This window comes from Parasteatoda tepidariorum, chromosome 2 (assembly GCF_043381705.1).
Source record: "Parasteatoda tepidariorum isolate YZ-2023 chromosome 2, CAS_Ptep_4.0, whole genome shotgun sequence".
In the NCBI taxonomy this organism is placed as follows: Eukaryota; Metazoa; Arthropoda; class Arachnida; order Araneae; family Theridiidae; genus Parasteatoda; species Parasteatoda tepidariorum.
Window position 1 is genome coordinate 19,916,681 of NC_092205.1, and position 20,308 is coordinate 19,936,988.

A 20,308-nucleotide genomic window follows, 5' to 3' on the forward strand; every position below is an offset into this window, starting at 1 on the left:
ATGATCACATTGTGAGCCAAACGGCTTTAAAATGCACTGGAAACAGTAACCCGGATGTATAGGCGGTATGGAGCTTGCAGCGTTCCCTAGTGCAGAAAACACAATCCACAGCAAGATTTTTTCCGGTAACGGAGTGGGAGAAAGTGTGGAGAAAGGGAAAAATCGCACAACCATGAGATTATTCTATTTACATAGAGTATATATATCTCTTCATCACGTTAGGATTGCATTTCCGATTATGTGATTCTGAATAATCAAAGTGTAGCCAAACCCTTTTAGAAGTTTCTTATTCTAGCTTTGAACTAAACTGCATATTTCGCGAAAGATTAAAAAAAATATTAAATAAGTATTATGAAATTTTAAAAGAACAGTGTACCCTTCCAAATTGCTCTTTACAATTTATTTGTGATATTGGATATTTCATTAATTTTAATTGATAGTTTGACATAAATAAAAATACATGTTATTCTGGCAATACAAATGGATACTTAGAAAAGTACATTTCTCGTTCCTCAGGCGTATATTTAGTGAGGGATTTCAAAAAAGCCATTGTTAAATTATGCTCTTTTTCAGATTCTTGAATTTTTGCAGCAATGGTGGCTCCTTTCGCATTAGCCTTCACAAGTCTAGCATCACAAAGCTCCTGATAAGTAGCAATGGGTGTCCCATCGGATTTCTCATTGCACCCTATTTCTTTTAAATGTTCCCTGCAAAGGATAAGCTCGTAACTTCCATTGTTGTCTTTACGTGCCACCCGGCCTTGAATTTGTGTCTCTTCCTTACTGTCCAAAGAGAAGAACGTCTGGATGGCATGAATGCCACCAAGATCTTCTACACTACGATCGTTCGATTTGTAATCGATTCCGCGACCCATAGCTCTGGAGGCTAGAGTCACTGTTTGTGCCACACCAGCTTCATTGATTCGCCATTCTATCGTTTCTGGCTCTTCATTTCCAATCAGGGTGTAGAGACGGTTAATATTATTTCGGTATTTATTCTCAAATTCTCTTATTTCACTGTCGGTATCGAAGAAGACGAGACAAGCGCGATTGTCTTGCACAATCTTCGAAATGTGATCAAAGATTTTAGAATGCCAATTGCTAACTGAATCTTGTATAGTCAAATGTTCACTTGGAACGAATTTCAGTTTGCGATCCCCGAAAAAGGATGACATGGCGGATATGGTGTCTATTCCATACTTTTCTATGGCGCGTTTTTCATGGTCATTCAGGTCCATCAAGGTGCCACTCACTCCTAAAATATTTTTATACGCTAATGGCAAGTCAGCATAAGATATATATCCCCAAATGACGAAAAAATATCCGAAATTTTGAAAGTTTTTATCATCATAGTTGCTTTTCTTTAGCCTAAAATAATTAAACACGTTATTATAACTGATATATGTTTTGTTACTGTAGGATCCAAGGCGCTCTCTGTAGCAAATGAATCCTTTATAATCAATCTTGTACTTTTGTACGAACCAGGAGTCAGGATTGTTTTTCTCTTTGGAAACAGTAATTGCTGTTGTGACCATTTTGTCTAAATTCTCTTCGAATAAAGCACTCGTACAAGATATGAAGTTTTTGAAATCTTCATATTTTTCATCTTTCAACAGTTCATTGATGAACTCCCTTATTCTCTCTAAAACAATGTTTTTGTCATAAATACCGCTTTCAACTATTTCCCACAACTTCGGTTGAATTTCTCGTAAAGCGGGCATACCTATCGTGGAGCAGGGGTTATAAGTTTGGCCGTAAATATTTTCGGAAAAGAAAACATCAGCCTCATCAATCAACAAAACAGAATCGGCAGGGTTCTCAACCTTTTCAATTTCTTTCGTCTCCAATTTATTCAAAATTAGATCATTGACAACGTCTCTCAAAGATACCTTCACCCCATTAATTTTACGAGTTAATACATCCTCAGCCATGTTATCAAATGTGTAATAATTGATATTATTGTTAGGAATTAAAGGCTCAAATGTTTCGAAAAATGCACTGAAAGCATTTTGATCACGTACGGCTAAATAGCTGCTGTAACAAACTATATTTGCTTTGTGACCTGTCAAAGCAATCAGGGAAGAAAGTAAACCCAAAATAATAGACTTTCCTTGACCAGTCAAAACTTGAGCAAAATGTTTAGGGACACCATTGTGCAAATAATCAGCACCAATCAGTCTGAGAACGCATATAATTTGAATGCAATGAGGTTCAATTCTTTTTTCGATATTTGCTACATCTTTTGATTCCAGGATCGTCCATATACCAGCTAAGTTAGCAAGCAAAACAGGTAAAATTGTCTGCTTGAAGTGAGGAGTCCATCGATCAAAAGGCAAAACATCCACTTTCTTCAACTGCTCCCTTAGATCTTCTACAATGGCAGATATGTCTAGCTTTTGCAGCAGTATTAGTTTTTCTGAATACCTGTTGAAACATTCTTCTAAGACTTTTTGGTTGATGCTCGTTTTGAAACCACTTTCTCGAGCTTTTTGTACTTCTTTCGCACAGAGATCTAAAGCTGTTTCAATTCCAATTTGATTCTGTTTTCTAGCATAAAGATAATAGTTTTCTACATTATCCAGTCTAGTTTTAAAGTCGGAATACGTAAGGCTATTATCTATAACGCTTTTAAATGGCGTTGTGCAGTCCCGCTTAAAGAGCTCAATGTCTGTGTAGTCTGTTTGATCTTCGAAATGAGCAAAAGTATGTCCGATAGCTAAGAATAAATCTCCTGCAGCTTTCAGGCGAGATTCATCAACCCATTCGGCTTTATTTAAAGACGAATTTATTATTTTTAGAAGTTCCAAGACTGTTTCAATCAAAAAGTGCTTCGGCACTACCTTGTCATTTTCTTTCAAAATATCACGAAATTTTTTCGTATCTGATACTTCATACGTAATTATTTCAGTCTTAGACAAAGGAATACATTTCTTTATTTCTTTGACGCATTCTTTCATTTCTTCCATGTAAATATTTTTTGAAATAAACCAAGCGAAATTTATTCCCTTGAAGTGCTTTACAAACTCATTAAACAATCTAAAATACTGAATAATCAGTTGTAGTTCCACTTGTTTGGACAGGGTATTGTCTACTATTTCTAACATTTTCAGTATTATTTCGTCCATTAAGCCTTTGAATATAACACATGGTACTCGTAGAGGCAGTTTTCCGATGATAGATTCTCTAAGCTCCCAGTATTCGATGTATACTTCCATTAAATTTGAAAAGAGGTTAGAAATGACATCACCTTCATCAGAAGCAAGAATACCGTCTATAAAGTCTATTTGTTTGTCCAAAATACTGTGGTCGAGCTCTTGGGATACAGTATTTGTTACTTTAAAGTATGGTAATATCTGGGCGGCAAATTTTACGATATTGTGAGCTGCTATGCGGAAGGATTCATATCGAAGATGTCTTGCGTTTTGGACGAATTTTAAAAATCCTGTTAGCAATGCCAAAGATAGTTTTCTAAAACGTTCGTTTGATTCACCCTGTAGAATGGGAGCTATTCCGGCATCAACAATATACAACCAAATAAGTCGCTCTTCGGGCATATTAAACAAGTCATTTCTGTTTTTAATAACCATATTTTTTAAAGCAGACAAGAACCATGAATCATCAACGTTTTCCAACAAGGCAAATTTGTACTTGAATTTTTTCTTGTGTGTGTAGTTGCCAGGTTCAAAATGTTTCATTAGCTCATAAACCAAAGTGTATTGATTTTCAAGAGAGAGATTAGCAGAGCAGTTTAAAGACCAAGATATGTTTTTTGTTATTACATAATCTCTACCCACTTTTTTAAAGAGCTCTTTAGCAGTTGTTGTCGACTTGCTCGTAATGTCTTCAATTAAATCTCTCAAGCTTTTCACCAAAAAGAAGTAGATAGGATGCGTTAAAGAGCCTGAGTCCATTAGTGATATGCAGTTTTCTGTTGATAGTTTGCAATAAAAGTGACTCCATAAATAATCGATAAACTTCAATGGAATAATTGAAGCTGTTGTTTGACTTCCCTCATTCGTTAAGGTCACCAAATCTGTGAATAATTTGATATCGTCATTAGTGACGCGTAACAGTTTTTCAACGGGAAGTTTGTATATTTCAAGAATTTGACAAATAAGGTAGGAATTCTGAGTAGAGCATTTATTTTTCAAATTCTGTTTATGAACTTTAAGACTATTTTTGCGTATGTTTTGCACAGTTGTAAATAAGTCAGAAAGTGTGAAATAAGTTGGACACTTGCAAGTTGGGAATAATTTGTTTCTTTTTTGCAAGCTCATTTCGAAATGTAAGAGCTGCTCAATTATGCATTTCAATTCACGGGAAATAAACTGGTTTTTCATTATTTCTTGTAGCAGAAGATGCGGTCTATTAATATAAAAATGATAGGTTTTTAACGTAATAGATATCTGTAGGAAATCCTCAGCGAAATCCTGAAAATCTGATATTTTTTCACTCCTGGCTTCTAAAATTTTTTTAAACAGGTCGTAAGCTTCGTTTCTTTGAACCAAAAGTTCATCTTCTAGGACTTTAACAATTGTAACCCTCCCTATAAGCGTTGCTTTATTGTGCTTAAAAGATTTAGTGAAATCCAATTCTTCACCTGGGGCTATTTCAATTCTAGCGATAAAATTATCACAATCAGCTATTAATAAATTTCTTTTTCCGAAAATTTCATAAGACACTTCACCTCTGGCATCTAATATGAATTTGGCAGAGTAATAAAGATTTCCATCTTTACCTTTTTTCTTAATGTACTGTCTCTTATCAGAACAAATCAATTTATTAGGATCAGGAGCCGGGCCTTTCTTAGAGAAATTGTGCCACTTCGATTTTACAGTTAATACATGAGGTTCGATTCCTTTTTGGTAAAATTTTTCAATTATACCCAGCGATGAAGGTTGGCCCGTTGTCGTTGCCCCATCTTCAGGAGCATCGTAATATATTTCTTCAGGGACATTTTCTGGAGAATCCAGCTGTAAATTTTCTCCAGTAGAACTTTTCTCGGATATCTGAATCTTCTGAGTCAGTTGTTCACTTTCATCCAAATCTTGTGATGGGCAATTCGGAAACAATAACTCTTGAGAATCCGGTGGTAAATTTTCTTTAGTAATTAAGAATGTCTGGGAATCGGGATGCGGTTTTTTTGTTACAATTTTAGAATTTTTATCGAAATCAGAATTCAGATTTTTCGTTACCTCTTGAGAACTTTTGTTGGAATCGGAATTCGGGCTTTCCATTATCAGTTTAGAATTTGTTTTTGAATCGGAATTCGTTATTTCCGTTACCGCTTCTGAATTATTTTCGGAATCCAAATTCGGACTTTCTGTCACTTCTTTCGAACTTGTTTTGGAATCGGAATTCGTGCTTACCGTAACCATTTCAGAACCTTCACCGGCATCAAAGTTCGGACTTTTTGTTACTACATTAGAACTTTGATCGGAGTTAGAATTCGGGTCTTTTGTTACCACAATAGAGTCCTTCTCGGATATCTGAATCTTCTGAGTCAGTTGTCCACTTTCATCCGAATCTTGTGATGGACAATTCGAAAACGATAATTCTTTTAATTGCTCAGTAGAGGCTGGAGGCTTCGAAAGTATTTGGTCTTTTACTTCAACTTCGCAATTATTGGAATCGCTATCGTTTGGGGGCTGGTGGGATTGCAACTCGTTCAGCTGTTCAGTGGAGACGGGAGGCCTAGATGGTATTTTTTCCTCGATTTCTTTAAATGTATAGTCATCAGAATCGCTATTGATGATTTCATTGCTCAAAACCTTTGATTTTTTCGATTTTCGTTTTTTATCTTTAGTTGCGCAGTCCTGTTTAATGCGAGTGCTTGGCGAGTGCTTGGGGATGTGCCCATGAGGCACATTTGGGAGAGATTCTTTTGACTTCTTTTGATCAGAATGGAAGAGTTCCCGAGAAGTAGAAGGGAGAGATGGATATACATTATCATTTGGGTAATTTTTCGCACCTAAGAAATCATTTTCTATTATTTCTTGATCCTCATTTGTAGGATAATCCGATTCAACCGGTATCTCTAAGTGGTTGAGCAGACCGATTGTCAATGGAGTGCCGTCAGCCTGGTTTTTAACTTCTGGATTTTGTAATATTTTATTAAGTACTTTTGTTAACTTTGAAGGCTTTTTCTTTTCATTATCTTTTTTGTTGCCAGCTTTCTGAACTTTTTTAGGCATGTTTAATAGCGAAGATAAAACTTGTTCCAAAAGAAAATGTTAGTTGAACAAAAAAATTTCACGATCAGTAGACATTTCCTCCAAGTAGGTCCTCCTCATCTGAAATAAAAGAAATGTTTTTTTAAAAAAAATATAAATATACATATTTAAAAACATGCATTTAACAGATTATAAATAAAAATTGTCACAAAAGTATTTGAGCATTTCACTATAGCAAATTGCACTCAGTTTTTATAAAAAGTTGATATTTATAATTATTTTTAGAAAAATCGGGGTAAGGAGAGAATTTCACAACGAGCAGCATTGAAAAGGTGAGAAAAAAATACAGAACTAAACTTAAACCTCTGACATCAATTAGGTTTAAATTTCACTTACAGTAAAAATTTTAGAGTTAGAAAGGAATTAACCAATTATTGCAGTTTGCATGGGTTTTCTAGAAACCCATTAAAAAGCTTTTTCTTAAATTGAAACAAAACGAGCCAATATTGGAAGTTCATGTTGTTGACTGACAATGTAAGACTTTTAAATATTGCCTAGGTGCTTACAAGTTACAGGAATTCACAATTTATTGCAGTGCGCATGAGTTTTCTAGAAACACATTAAAAAACATTTTTCAAACAAAACGAGCCAATTTCGGAACGTTTGTGATGGTGACTGACACTGTAACACTTTTAAATACTGTCTAGGTCTAGAAGATGTTTACAAAAAAAAAAATAATTGCGTGAATCACGGTTACTTGATAATATATACTTAACAAATAACTGCACTTTATAAGTATTATTACTTTGTGAAGAATTTTAGAAAGAGCAAATTAGGTACATTTCTAAAATTGAACATACGGAACCACGCTATAATTTTAACAAAAAATAAAGTAATTTAAACTTTTTTATCCATTTTCCAGGTGCTTAGTTCAATTTTCCAGGTACTTTGTGCTCTTATAAAATATTTTTACAACAAAATGCCTTTTTTTGCACATAAAATATAGCATTGTCCAAAGCATGCAATATACGAAATGTCGATGGTTTTTCCCACTAAGTTATTGTTAAATAATCCAAAAATCCCTAAACTCAATAAAAAGTTAGTTTGAATAGAAAAAGTTTAATTTGAATAGAAAAGTATATTGCATAAGTCAGTGGTTCCCAAATGGTATTCCTTGGAACCTTAGGGTTCCCTTGAAAGGTGACAAGGGTTCCGAGATTTAGGACTGTTTTTTAACCAGATATGATTTGAAAAACTTTGCATTAAATTCAAATCCAATTAATTATCCATTATTTATTCCGTCATTTTCATGAAACTATCTAGTTGAAATACTTAATTACTTAATTAAAGAGAATTTGAAACAATGTTTTTTTTCGCAATAACAATACAATAAATGAATTACGAAAAGGAAATGAAAAATTGCACTAGTATTTCGCCTCGTATAAAAATAACTAAATTCAATAATGAAGAATGTTTCTCTGGTAATCATTCTGAATGCCCATTTTTGTTTTTATTTTAACGGAAAATATATTTCAGTTTATTATTTTTTTAGTTTATGCATGCACCAGAATCAAATTACGAACTAGACTATACTCAGTTGCAAGTTAAGAAAAGTTCATTGTGGTATAGGATTTAATCATTCGAGAGTGCATATATTTCCGTTTCATTTCATGATAAAATTATACAAATATGCCTTCGAAACAATATTAAGTTAAGACACATCAAACAGAAATTTAATTCGTGCTCTCTTTCACGATATATATAACAGAATAATTAACAAGGTTTTAGTTCCGAAGTCCGAAATCTTCCTAGACTTAGTGACATATTTCGATATATAAGGAGAACATTCGTTCTTGAAAAAGAAACAACTATATGACGTTTCAAGAGCATTGGATTTGATTGAACCACTAAAAATGGCGCGTCTTATGCTGACGGGCCCTTATCAAATCAAATGTGAGATAAGGAATTTTCTTTTTGTTTCACTGTAGAAGAAAATCGTCTGCAAGAAAAAATATAGTTTCAAGAGTTGGCGATGTTGATGTAAGTTTGCGCTGGGTGCTTGGCATCCATTTGGCATGCACTCAGAAGCAAACAAACTCTCTACATATGGATAATGATTTTTTTCTTAACTTGCAACAGAATTAAGATGCTGCTGCAGACATGTGAATGATGCTCTCAAATTGCCAGTATTTTAAATAGTAATTTTTTACAGTGTATGATGATTCAAGGGAAAAGGATCCCATTAGGTGGACGAACTCGCTCATTGATTCCTAACACATATTAAAAATCTGATCATGGAACGCGATGTATTAATCTGGAAAGATAAAGCAAGAAATAAAGGGAGAGCTACGGACTGGATATAATGAGAATCAGAGAATTGAGATGGATAGGGATTAATAGGCGATAGAATAATCTTGTATCCGGGTGCGAAAGAAAATCATGGCAGAGATGTCACACTTATTTTAAGTCAGGAATGAGGCTGAATGGACCAGTTGGAAAGAAACAAAGGTGGCTGTAGCTATCAGGGAAGACTGGATCGAGGACAAGACAGAGATCTTTATGGGCCTCAGTGCACGTAAGATGATGTCGATGAGAGTGGGAAAAAATGACTAGAGACGATGATTACGAAGTGGATTCATAAGTCTGAAAACGGAGAGTCTGATTGGAAATTTATTGAGACTCTCCGAATTAGCCTGGCACATTGCAAAATGGCAGCTGTTTGAAAAGAGGCTGATTTTCATATGAGTCGAAGATGTGTATGTGCTGTTAAATGTACAGATAAATTATAAGAAAATTGAAAGTGATATATAATTATAAGATATATCAAATTTGAGTATACAAGAAAAAATTTGAAAAAAATGCCACTTAAGGAGTGAAAATGTGCACTATGTAATAGCCATGTAAAATGCGGCAATGCTGCGAACACCAAATCATTAACGAACACCAACGGGAAAAACTCGCGCTAAGCTGAACAAACAATGCTGTAAATGAAGTTTGACGCAAAAGCATCGTTAAACCCGACGCTTCTCTAATGGAGCGGGCACGTTCTGGAGGATTAATTCTTTTTTGAAAATGTACTAGAATGAGCAGATAATAAATTACAAATTTAAAAAAAAATTATAGTTATTTTATGTTAGTAATCCATCTAAAGATATTAATAACTGAATTTTTATATACCGAAATCCAAACTTTTCTAAGACATTTTCGTTCGTACATCTAATTATAGATGCACTAAAGTCCATTTATTCAAGTTTCCATTCTATTTTACAAGGCAGGAGAAGACAATCACGAGGAACTCCGCTGACATCTAGCAAAAATCTTTTCCCGTCAACCTAAAAAGAATAAATTTTTGAAAATCATTGAATTTGTGGGAAAAACTAATACGTAATTTTACGACAATAAACAATACTATTAAAACAAAATATAAGTAACTAATACAGTTCGTTAGTGTTACAGGGGCCAAATAACTTTTAAAGAAGTGTAGAAACACCAGTCTAACAGGAGGCATCGTAACACGTGATTGATTGGTGGTTAATCAAACGTTTAGATTAGAAGATGAAGAATTTTCAACAGTAGATACATTTTATCCGCATTCTTTTACCATATAGGGTCAAACAATGGGAAAATGCAATTAGAATGAATTCAAATTAAGGAAAATATTTTGAAATGCAGTTTGATTATTCTGTAATTTTTTTTTACTCTACCATAGAATTTTTTTATTTTTGTTATGGAAGATAAAACCGTAAAGGAGCATTTTATCACATTAAAATGATAAACAAGCCCCCATATTCATTCTTTTGGAATTTGGCAGAATTGTAAAGCAGAAATAGTTTGAATTTGAATAATGTAAGCACAAAAAAGTAAACACTTTCAACATTTCTTACTGTAGTTTTTTCATATATTGGGACTAAATTCTTAATGGTTCAGGGATCTAGTAAGTTCGTACAAATCATACTTAAGTTACGAAATCAGACACAAAAACACACTTCCTTTGAAATAATTTAATTCTTGACCCTTAAATTAAAGAGGGCAAACGCAAAATGGAGAAATAGCGTCCCAATAAATAAGGCAGGAGAACAGTTGAAAGTTCGGGCTTCTTAATGTTAATTTCATTTTTTTGGAGTATTTTTCAACACACAAATCCAATCAATTGATATTCTTTTAACTATATGGATTTGTACAGTGGCTAAAAAAATAGAAAGACATCACTCTGAATAACTTTCTTTCTAATGACCGAAAATCGGAGTGTCAATCTTAATGGTTTCTGGAGGTGACTTCAAATATACTAATTAATTAGTGCTAACTATTAATTAAGTTACGAAATGCACTTTCTCTGAATAAACAGGTATTTTTTTTGCATACTTGGATACCTGACCCTTAAAATGGGAAGGGGGGAGACAGAATTTCGAAAAGATGGATCATAAAATGGGGGAAGGGGCTAATAAGTTGTATATATTAGGTGATAGTCCCAAAAAACAACCAAGCGAAGTCGCAAATAGAAAATATCTCGAAGTTTGGGAATAGACAACTTTTCAGCTGATTTCTAACCAAAATCCAAAGATTTTTTTCTTCTTCTTAACCTTCGGAAAGAAAATTTGAATCAATTTATAGCTTATTTACGATGCTCCAAGCTTTTCGAATTTGAATACACGAAGTTTTTATCTGACATTATTTGGGCTTTGTGTTGTTTTTACTTCATTTATACGAGGATTACATACTAAAACCAAATTTAAACAACTTATTATAACTATATGCAAAATATTAGGGTTAAACATTTTTACAGCTTTAATCGAGTCTTCTAGGCAAGAAAGTTTAAAAAAACAAAAAAAAGTGCATAATGCACATTCACAAGAATTTATATAATTTACGATATAACTTTTTTCTTTTTTAAATAACTGATCGAATTTCTGGATGTTAAATGGCATTTTAAAACATTGAAATATGTAATATTTAAGAATTACATATTTAAACAATGTGTTGCATATTGTATGATTCATTGTTTAAAAAATCTGTCAGATATTTAGGTGACCTTTTCTTTTTTGGATCAAGATGATTTTCAAATAGCATCCTGATGTTTTGATACGTCAGAGGTCGCCAAAGTGATCTATATAGCCCCCAGGGGTCTATTCGACAAAAGTGGGGGTCGATCTTTGGTCGAATGGGGGTCGATCCGAATCGGAAGGGTCGATTGGCGTCGAAGAAAAAACAGTTCTTAATACGCAAATCACACATACCTAATTGAGTATGTAAATGTGTGATTTTTTTTTTATAATTGACTTAAGTTTCTTTATAGAACGTAAATTGATAAACGTATATTTATTCGGGTGAAACAAGTATTTAAGTACCAGCGCGCAGTGGCACGAACTCTGCACTTCTGGTTTATAAGTCATTTGCATATGTGCGCTTGTCCAAATGTCACATGTGATGAGCATTGACGTTACAAACGCAAATATCATGCGCAGTTTCAGCTATCTTTTCCAACTGTGAACAGTGTTGAATATTTGCAATTGAGCGACGATTTTTAACTGCGCTTTGTTGATTTATAAAACATTGACATCCCTGATTGGATTATTGTGCCCTTTTCTGCTCAAATTTAAAACGTGGACATCAACCTGCGAGATGAGCTTGCTAAATTATTATCGGATCTTGAAGCAAAGACGGTTTTTAAAAATTTAACAAAAAGCTAATTTTGGACAAATATAATGCAAAAATATGCAAACTTTACGAAATAGATCAGTCATTTATGCTAGCATTTCCAAGTTCCCATATAGTTGAAGCCGGTTTCAGTCACGCAATTTCAATCTTAACTAAGTACAGAAATAAATTAAATGTGTAGTGTTTCGAGGGGTTTTAGATTAAAATTGACCAATTTTGAACCCAATGTAGCGAACCTTGCAAAAACACTCCAGGCACATCCATCTCATAGATTAAGTAGCAATAAATCTGTAGTTACTTATTATTTCGATTTATTTATAATTACTTATTATTTAATATTAAGGTATTTAAATTTCAACATTAACATATTTTTCATAAAACTATTGTTACACAATTACTTTAATAAATGCTTAAAATCATAAAATAAATGTACAAACACAGTATCTAATAGAGTTTTACTAACATTAACAGAATTAACAGAAAATTACTTTCATGGGGGGTCGATGGAGATTTCGAAAATTTATGCAGGGGTCGATGATTAAAAAAGTTTGGCGACCCATGCGATACGTCATAAAACTTATTTTCGCAAATTCCTTATTAAATATCACACGACATGTTCTTCAATTGCGATAAGCTATCATTTATCACCAAATACCGTTACTATGATTTCTTTGTTTTCTTATATATATATGATAAGGAACTCTCCTGTTAAACAGCGTTTGTAAAAGTCCTTAACATATTGAAATGGTGGCACAGAAAATTAAAAGACAAAATATACAATTTCACTAACTCAAAATATTTTGACAAAATTTTAATTTTAAAGCTCAAGTTAACTTAATACTTACGATATTGATACTACGGTTCTTATTTTTTAAAGACCACATTAAAAAGACACCCTGTTAAAATATCAAAATGCATAGGTTTTACTTTCAGTAGCATACAATTCTTGTCAAAATATTGTTATATTTTTCAAATCAGGTGACAATTCTAAAATTGGCACGGCTTCAGAAACTTTATACAAATTTTAATTTTTAGTATTTACTGTTTAACAAAAAAAAAAGCATTTTCCTAAAAACAAATTATGCTATATTAATATATTGGGAATTGTGCTAAAGTTGAGAAATAATTTTAACAAAAAGTAAAATTTTTAAAAATCTTTCTTTAAAAGAGCTGCTGTCTAAAAATTAACGGTGTAATATATAAGTTTAAACGCCAAAATAAAATTTCGGTAAATAAATAATTTGTTTGTTCAATCTCAGAGAAAAGGGAGCACTTATTTACAACGATCAGTCAGACGTTTTGCACAGAGTCATTTTAACATAGAAAATGTTCTTAAATTCTTATCAACTAACGGGCTATAATTCTGTGACTCGAAAAAAAAATAGTGATTACTAACAACGAGTGTAATTTTAAGAGTGTAAGTACCAATAAAAATTAAACAAAATAATTTAGTATATTAACCGAAAAAAAATCTACGTGGTAGTATAAAGAAAGAGTAAAAATTTATCTTCATTTTTCGAAAAAAATTGTTTGCTTAGTAAACAGTCAGCTGTTTTGCATCGAATAATTTTAAACAGCAGAATGTTTTTAATTTCTTAACAAGATTTTATTCTCAGTTAGCAGGCAATAATACTAAGTTTTCTTCTATTAAAAAATTGACAAAATTGAAAAAGGAATTTTACTTTAAAGGAGAACCTAAATTAATGTACTAAAACAATTTATTAGTATATTAATGAAAAAATAATATACGTGACAGCGAAAAGAATAGGATTTTTTAAAAATTTAATTAAATAGTGGGTAAAATAATTCTGCGAAATATGCGCAGACAGATAATTAAAAAATTAATTTTAAGATTAAAGGCGATGTATAAGATGTTGAGAAATTTTAAGATGATAAAGAATTTTTACTCCGTATTTGTATTAATAATTATAAAATATATATTGAAGAAATTGATAAATATATTATTCCAAATCTATGCATAGGTATGTAGATTACTGAAACTATCAATTATAGAAAAAGCAAACTAGGAAATAAAATATCACAATATGATGCATCGGACATTCCATCCCATTCTATCCGATAAAATATGCCTATCGAACATTCTGTCAGAAACACGCTTTTATAAAACTCAACATTCGTTGAAAATGTTTTGTGAAATTAACATGAAGGGGTCCTAACTTTGGATCGCTTTTTTGACCAAAGTATGGTGACCATATTTCCTAGATTGCGGCTACTCCCTATATTTTGATGGTTAAGAAACCAAGTATGTAAAAACAAATATATGTTTATTAAAAAAAAGAACGTTTATGTGTCCGATTTTGCAACATAATTAATAGTTAACACTAAATAATTAACATATTTGAGGTCATCCCCAGAAATCATTAATATTGACACTTACTAAGTGAAAATCCGATCATTAAAAGATAAGTTATTCAGAGTGATGTACACATAATTTTTTACTCGCTGTACATTCTGTAATTTTATATTCTATTAATTATAAATTTTATCTGTCATAGTGACATCTAAAATGATTAAAAAGTGGTTATTTGTTATTTTTTTCATAAATTTATCAGGTAACGTTTTGAAATATTAAGTTTTAGTTATTTTATTTATGTAATTGTAAGTATGATAAGTGAAATGTCAGACTATAAACCGATGAGGTAAACGAATTTTTGAAAATCAATTTAGCAATGCCATTACAGCATTAGTTTCAAACATTATAAATGATGTATCGTGAATATTCTATAATTAATATTATTATTTCGAGCTCCCGTCATAAATATTTGGGTTAACACATTAAACGTGCGTTTTGATAAACCGAAAAATGATTATAGTGATTAACAATCAGCTCCTTAATATGAAAATTTTAACCGAATTCCACTTTAGACCATAGTTTCCCAACCTTTTTTTTAATCACCAAGCACTTTGCAAGTCAAAAAATAAATAAAATAAAACAAAATAAAAAAAATTCACCCCTTTACAAAGAAAAAAAACGACCTGATAATGATAACTATTTAACAAAACCAGTGGCCAACGGCATGATTCTGAATATTTTTCTGCTTTGCGTTAGTTTTTGCTCAAAATAAGCAGGGCTCGTGATTTTTTTGATTTTTTTAAGAAAAATTTAAAAAAAAAATCAGATTTTTTTGATTTAAATTGGATTTTTTGAAGTTATACTTCTTATGCGACTTTCAACAAGGTTGCGTTAAACGTTAATGCTAAATTTTTATTGGCCGGGAAATCACGTGGTAGGATCCAGTTTTCCCTCATTCATTTCCATATTGTTTTGGTTCTCACTAGCATAAAAATAATAAAAGTCATAAGAGTATTGTTTTTCTATAAATATTTTTTTAGTTTGTTTTGATACACATATAATTTAATAGGGTAGTATTTTTTATTTTCAAATTTAGTGGATTACAATTGTAAAAAATGAGTGAGAACAATCCCACGGACAAGGCGACGGATTTAAGGTTATGACAAGGTACGTCTCTTGTGAATATCAATTGATTGTTAGGTTTTCTCTTCTGAAATTACATTATGACGCATTCCCATACATTATTAATACAAATACATTTTCCAGGGCGAGACGATGAGGCAACCACAAGCACTTCCACTGGTTCAAGAGGTCCAGGAGGGGAAAATGCACAATATTACCGTGATTACAGAGCACGGAAACGAGCGGAGCAGGAAAAAGAGTCGTTGAGTAGAACTGGTGATCCTTCGACGACTGCTGATTCTTCTACAATTAACGTCGCAGGTTGCGAAGTTTAACTTCTTCTGAGCGGAGGGACTCCACGCACTATTTTTTTTTGTTGATTTAAATCAGATTTTTCTGATTTTTATTCAAACACATTGCAAGAACTTTAATTTATGATTAAAAATACTTTATAAATGTTTAATCAAAATTAAATTAGTATTAAGACATTATAACAATATTTCAGAAGTTCTAATTTGCTAATATAATTTTCATTATAATACATAGCTTTGAATGCATAACAACCATTTTGAAACAAATGCATAATTGAAATTTGAAGACTAGATGAAACAGAGAATTTAATGAAAGGGGTCTATCTAGGTTTTTCTGAGAGGTATTTATTTTGAAATAAGACATGGTTGACTGAGAGGTATTCATTAAGACATAATTTGTGAAAATTAAAAATATTAAAAAATCAACACAAAAATATTGATTTATTCGTTTCTTACGAAACACAAAAATAAAATTTTAAAAAAGAGTATTTTGTTTCTGTTAGGAAAACTATCGTTTTTCCTAAAGTTGAATTTGTGAAGGTACCCTAAGCTGTAACAAATTTGGCTTGGACGGACTCTTTTAACTTTTAAATTAAAGTTTAAATTAGCAAACCATAATTTTAATTTAAAATTGCGTTTTTTTTTCTCTTGATTTTTAATATGACAAAATAAATGTAACAGATTGTGTTTATAAATGTATTCATTCATCAAAAAATAAATAAATATTTAATCTATATATTTTCATATTAAAATATTCATTTTTAATTTTATAACAAAATAGATCAGCTAAAATTATTTTTAAAAAAATCTATGCACTCACTGGAATTTATTTCCACAAAATTTCTTTATAGAAAATCTGATAATGTCAAAGATTCTATAAACATATGAGAAAAAAAACACCAGTTACCAGTTAATCACTCTAATACCTCAAATAGACTTTGAAAGGGAAGAATGACACTATATCAGGAAAAAATATCTGAATTTATTAGCCTTTTTTTTATATTTTTGGCATATTAGGATAATTTCTTTTTAAAATAACCTCAAGCTTTAGAAATATACATTTTCCACCAATAAAATATAATGTAGATTTTAATTCCATGCAGTTTCAATCAAAAGGTAGAATTTTAATTAAAATTATTTGCATTTTTTTTCTTCGAAATTCATGTCTATTAATTACTTTCTACAGCTATGTAAGTCTATATTAAGACAGCATTAAATGTGTATTTTAATCTGTACTTTCAATCTCAAGAATCAAAAGATTTTTTTAAAATGTAATTTCAAATGTGTTGGAATTTAATACACACCAAGAAAGTAATTTCGTTAACTAAAATTAATTAACACAGCAATTTATTTAAAATAAATTTTAAAACTAAGAAAAGAAATAATAAATTATCAATAATTTAAATTATTATGTTTATGTAATCAATAATTATGTTTTTTGACTTTTAAAGTCAATATAATATATTTAAAAAAAATCAGTTGATTTAAATCAATGATTTTTTTAAAAGAATCATTTGATTTAAATCATGATTTAAATCGGTTCCGTGATCAATCATGATTTTTCCGGTTTTCTGAATCTCTATAAAAAGCCGTTTTTTTAATGTTAAAAAAATATATTTGGAAATAATCTTAAAAGGAAGAAAAAACGATGAAGTAATACACTAATGATTATTTCCAAAATGATGGTAAGGTAAACATCTTTCAAAAAAGAAAGAAAAATCCTAAAATCTTATGAGGAAAAAAAAATTTTTTTAAAAAATGGCGGGAAAATTTATTGAATTTCGTTCCGGTTTTTTGGTTTTCCGGTTTTCTGATTTCCGGATAACGGGTTCTGTACTGTATTTATTTTTTAAGGCAATAATTCTATCGAATTTTTGGAAGTTATTGTTATTGATTTCTTCGTAGTTTCAAAATCCGATAATCTTGAAACGAAACACACATTTGAGGATTCCGAAGCGCGTGATTTCGTCGCCAATCTAATTTTCGGCAATTACTATTAGGGATTTCACGATTTTTAATTGCTTTTTTTATTGCGATGATTATTTACAAAATGGGTAAAAAGAAAAAATTCCTGCGTCCCCCTCCCAACAAAATGCCAGAATATCAATTAAAAAAATTTATATAGTTTTTTTGTAAACACAGAGCTTTTGTAATTTTAAATTAGTAACATAGTTTATTATTAAAAGTATCTTCCAGAAAGATATTAGTGCTAGAGAGTTTTGGCAGCTATAGATATTGATTTTCTAATGGATTTTAAAATGTTTCGATATATTTCAAACAATATGGAAAATTCGAATTGTGCATTTGAGTATTTATTTTTTAAGGCAATAATTCCAGGGAATTTTTGGAAGTTATTGCCATTGATTTCCTCATAGTTTCAAAATTCGATAATCTCGAAACGAAACACACATTTGAGGATTCCGAAACGCGTGATTTCGTCGTCGATCTTTTTTTCGGCAATTACTACATATATATATACGGATTTCATGATTTTTAATTATTTTTTTTAGTGTAATGATTATTTACAAAATGCGAAAAAGGAAATAAATCGTGCGAGAATATCAATTAAAAAAATTTGTATAGTTTTTTTGCAAACACAGTGCTTTTGTTATTTTAAATTAGTAGCATGTAGTTTATTATTAAAAGTATCTTCCAGAAAGATATTAGCGCTAGACAGCTTTGTCGCAGATAGCTCGAAAAAATTCTGCCACAGAGTTTCGGTCTTTTTAATAAAATGTATGAATTGCCAATGACATTAAATTTTTTTTTAATAAAATGTGCATAATATGTCTTTTTTTTTAATATAGTAAAATAAAAAAAAACACTAAAAAATAATTCACAATTAGGCCAAAGGCCGATCCAATGAATTCATCAGTTAGATAGAACCTAATTTTAAAACTATCATTTGATAAGACAAGGAAAGAAATATCTTTCTTCAAATGAAATATTTTCAAAATAGTAAGTTGACTTTTCATGTTAATATGTCCAGCACTGTTAATGAACATCAGGGTTCCGACAAAAGATCATTTAGGTTTCCATAAAGGAAAGGAAACAAATTAGAAACCGTCACAACTACAAATATTAAATAGATTTTTAGCTTTTTATTACCTATGATTAAGAGAAAATGAAATACTATTACAAGAAATAATATATACATTTATAGTTACTAAATATATTTATAGTTATATAATAGTTAATAGAAATAATATATACCAGTGAGCTGCACCCCCTGCTCGCTAACGCTCGCCAACCCCCGAAAATTGCCACGCAATCTTATACGGTTTGCTTCGCTCGCTACTAACTTAGGTACATTGCAAATGCACAAAATTCTAAGAATTCAAGACAATCATTTAAATCCATATAAAAACTTCTTTTTTTCAAAAAAAAATTGCATCTTTTTAGTAAATACTAAGTCATTAAAATAAATTTGAATTCAAATAAATGACATAATTCGTTAAACCTATTAGAAATGTGCTGTAGTATAATTCGCGATATAAATCAAAAATCGTCAGATAAATTCGTATTATATAATTTCGTGAAAAAAAGCGCTCTCGACAAAATACTAAAATAGAGATCTATCGACAAAGACTACTCACTTCTGCCTAGCTTAATAGTATGAGATTGCCGCAGCTGATGTTCTCTGGTCATTTCAGTTTCCGTTTTTAAAAGCGCTATATGTTGAGCCACTTCAGCTAGATTTGGCGTGTGACATTTTTAGCGGCAATCATTGGTCAATTTTCTAGCGTTGCCATTCGGGGAGTTGTAATGAGGCTTTTTTTTTGTCGCCGTGTAAGAGAAATAGTTACGTAAACAAAACAAAGCAAACGTTGCCACCGGCGGAAAAGAAATACAGCCAAAATTTGGGAGTCACGTAAGAGAATTATGTATATTAGATATTTATTTCTAGTAGCTTCCATGTGTATCTAGAAAAATATGCACAATGTATACATTTGTTGTTATTTGTATTTATACTGAAAATTTATTTTGAATGTCTGACATTATGACCAGAGTCATGCAGAAATATTTTTCACAAATTAAATAGAGTCAAGGAAACTAACTAAATAAAGACAAGGGGCCCAAATGTCTCCATTTTCTGGAGGATATGCAATATAGTGTAATGTAAACCAACCAGTGAAGGAACAATTTATATATATTGATTAAAAACAAGAATTTGAAAGTTTTTCTGTAGATTGATTGGTAACAGTAGCTTACTGCCAAACAATAGGAAGTCATCTAGCAATGTTTGGGATTACCTGGTCACATAGACTTCTCTGGAAAAAATTTTGAATTTGTTATTATCTCTGCAATACCTTGTTTTGTTGAAAAAATTATAAGGTGAGTGTTTGTATTTATATGTTTGAAGTGGAATTAATTGCATGTAATAGTTTTATTTCTCTCACTGTGAAAAAGAGAATTCAAAATATAGTTATTGAAGTTACGATTTATTTTTTTTAAAGCATCATAGCATAATAAAGTACTGAGATATGGGGGTGTTTATTCACTGGATCACCAAACGATGAAAAACCAGTGAAGGAACAAGTGTTTCTTTACTGGGTTTTTTTCTAAGTTAATGAAAATAAAAGATAAACTTTAACTTTCTTGTACCTTTAGTGATGTTCCTCATCAAAAATATGTTAAAAATACGAAAAACAACTTCTAACCAGTGAGGGAACAGGCATGTTCCTTTACTGGGCATAGATTTCCCAGTGAATGAACAGTATGTGTTAATATGTT

At 31.2% G+C, this 20,308-nt stretch overlaps 1 protein-coding gene across 4 annotated transcripts in view; it reads right to left on the reverse strand.

The window, feature by feature from the left end:
- Positions 1 to 385: 385 nt before the first annotated feature.
- Positions 386 to 20,308, reverse strand: part of LOC107457572 (uncharacterized) — an 82,649-nt gene continuing 62,726 nt past the window's right edge. For all 4 annotated transcript variants that reach the window (XM_071177258.1, XM_043053302.2, XM_043053303.2 and 1 more), the window contains exons 2-3: positions 9,350 to 9,504; positions 386 to 6,292 (exon numbers count right to left, since the gene is read on the reverse strand). In XM_071177258.1, the coding sequence (XP_071033359.1) occupies positions 464 to 6,193 (5,730 nt within the window). In that variant the 5' untranslated portion in view covers positions 6,194 to 6,292; positions 9,350 to 9,504 and the 3' untranslated portion in view covers positions 386 to 463. The remainder of the gene's footprint in view (positions 6,293 to 9,349; positions 9,505 to 20,308) is intronic.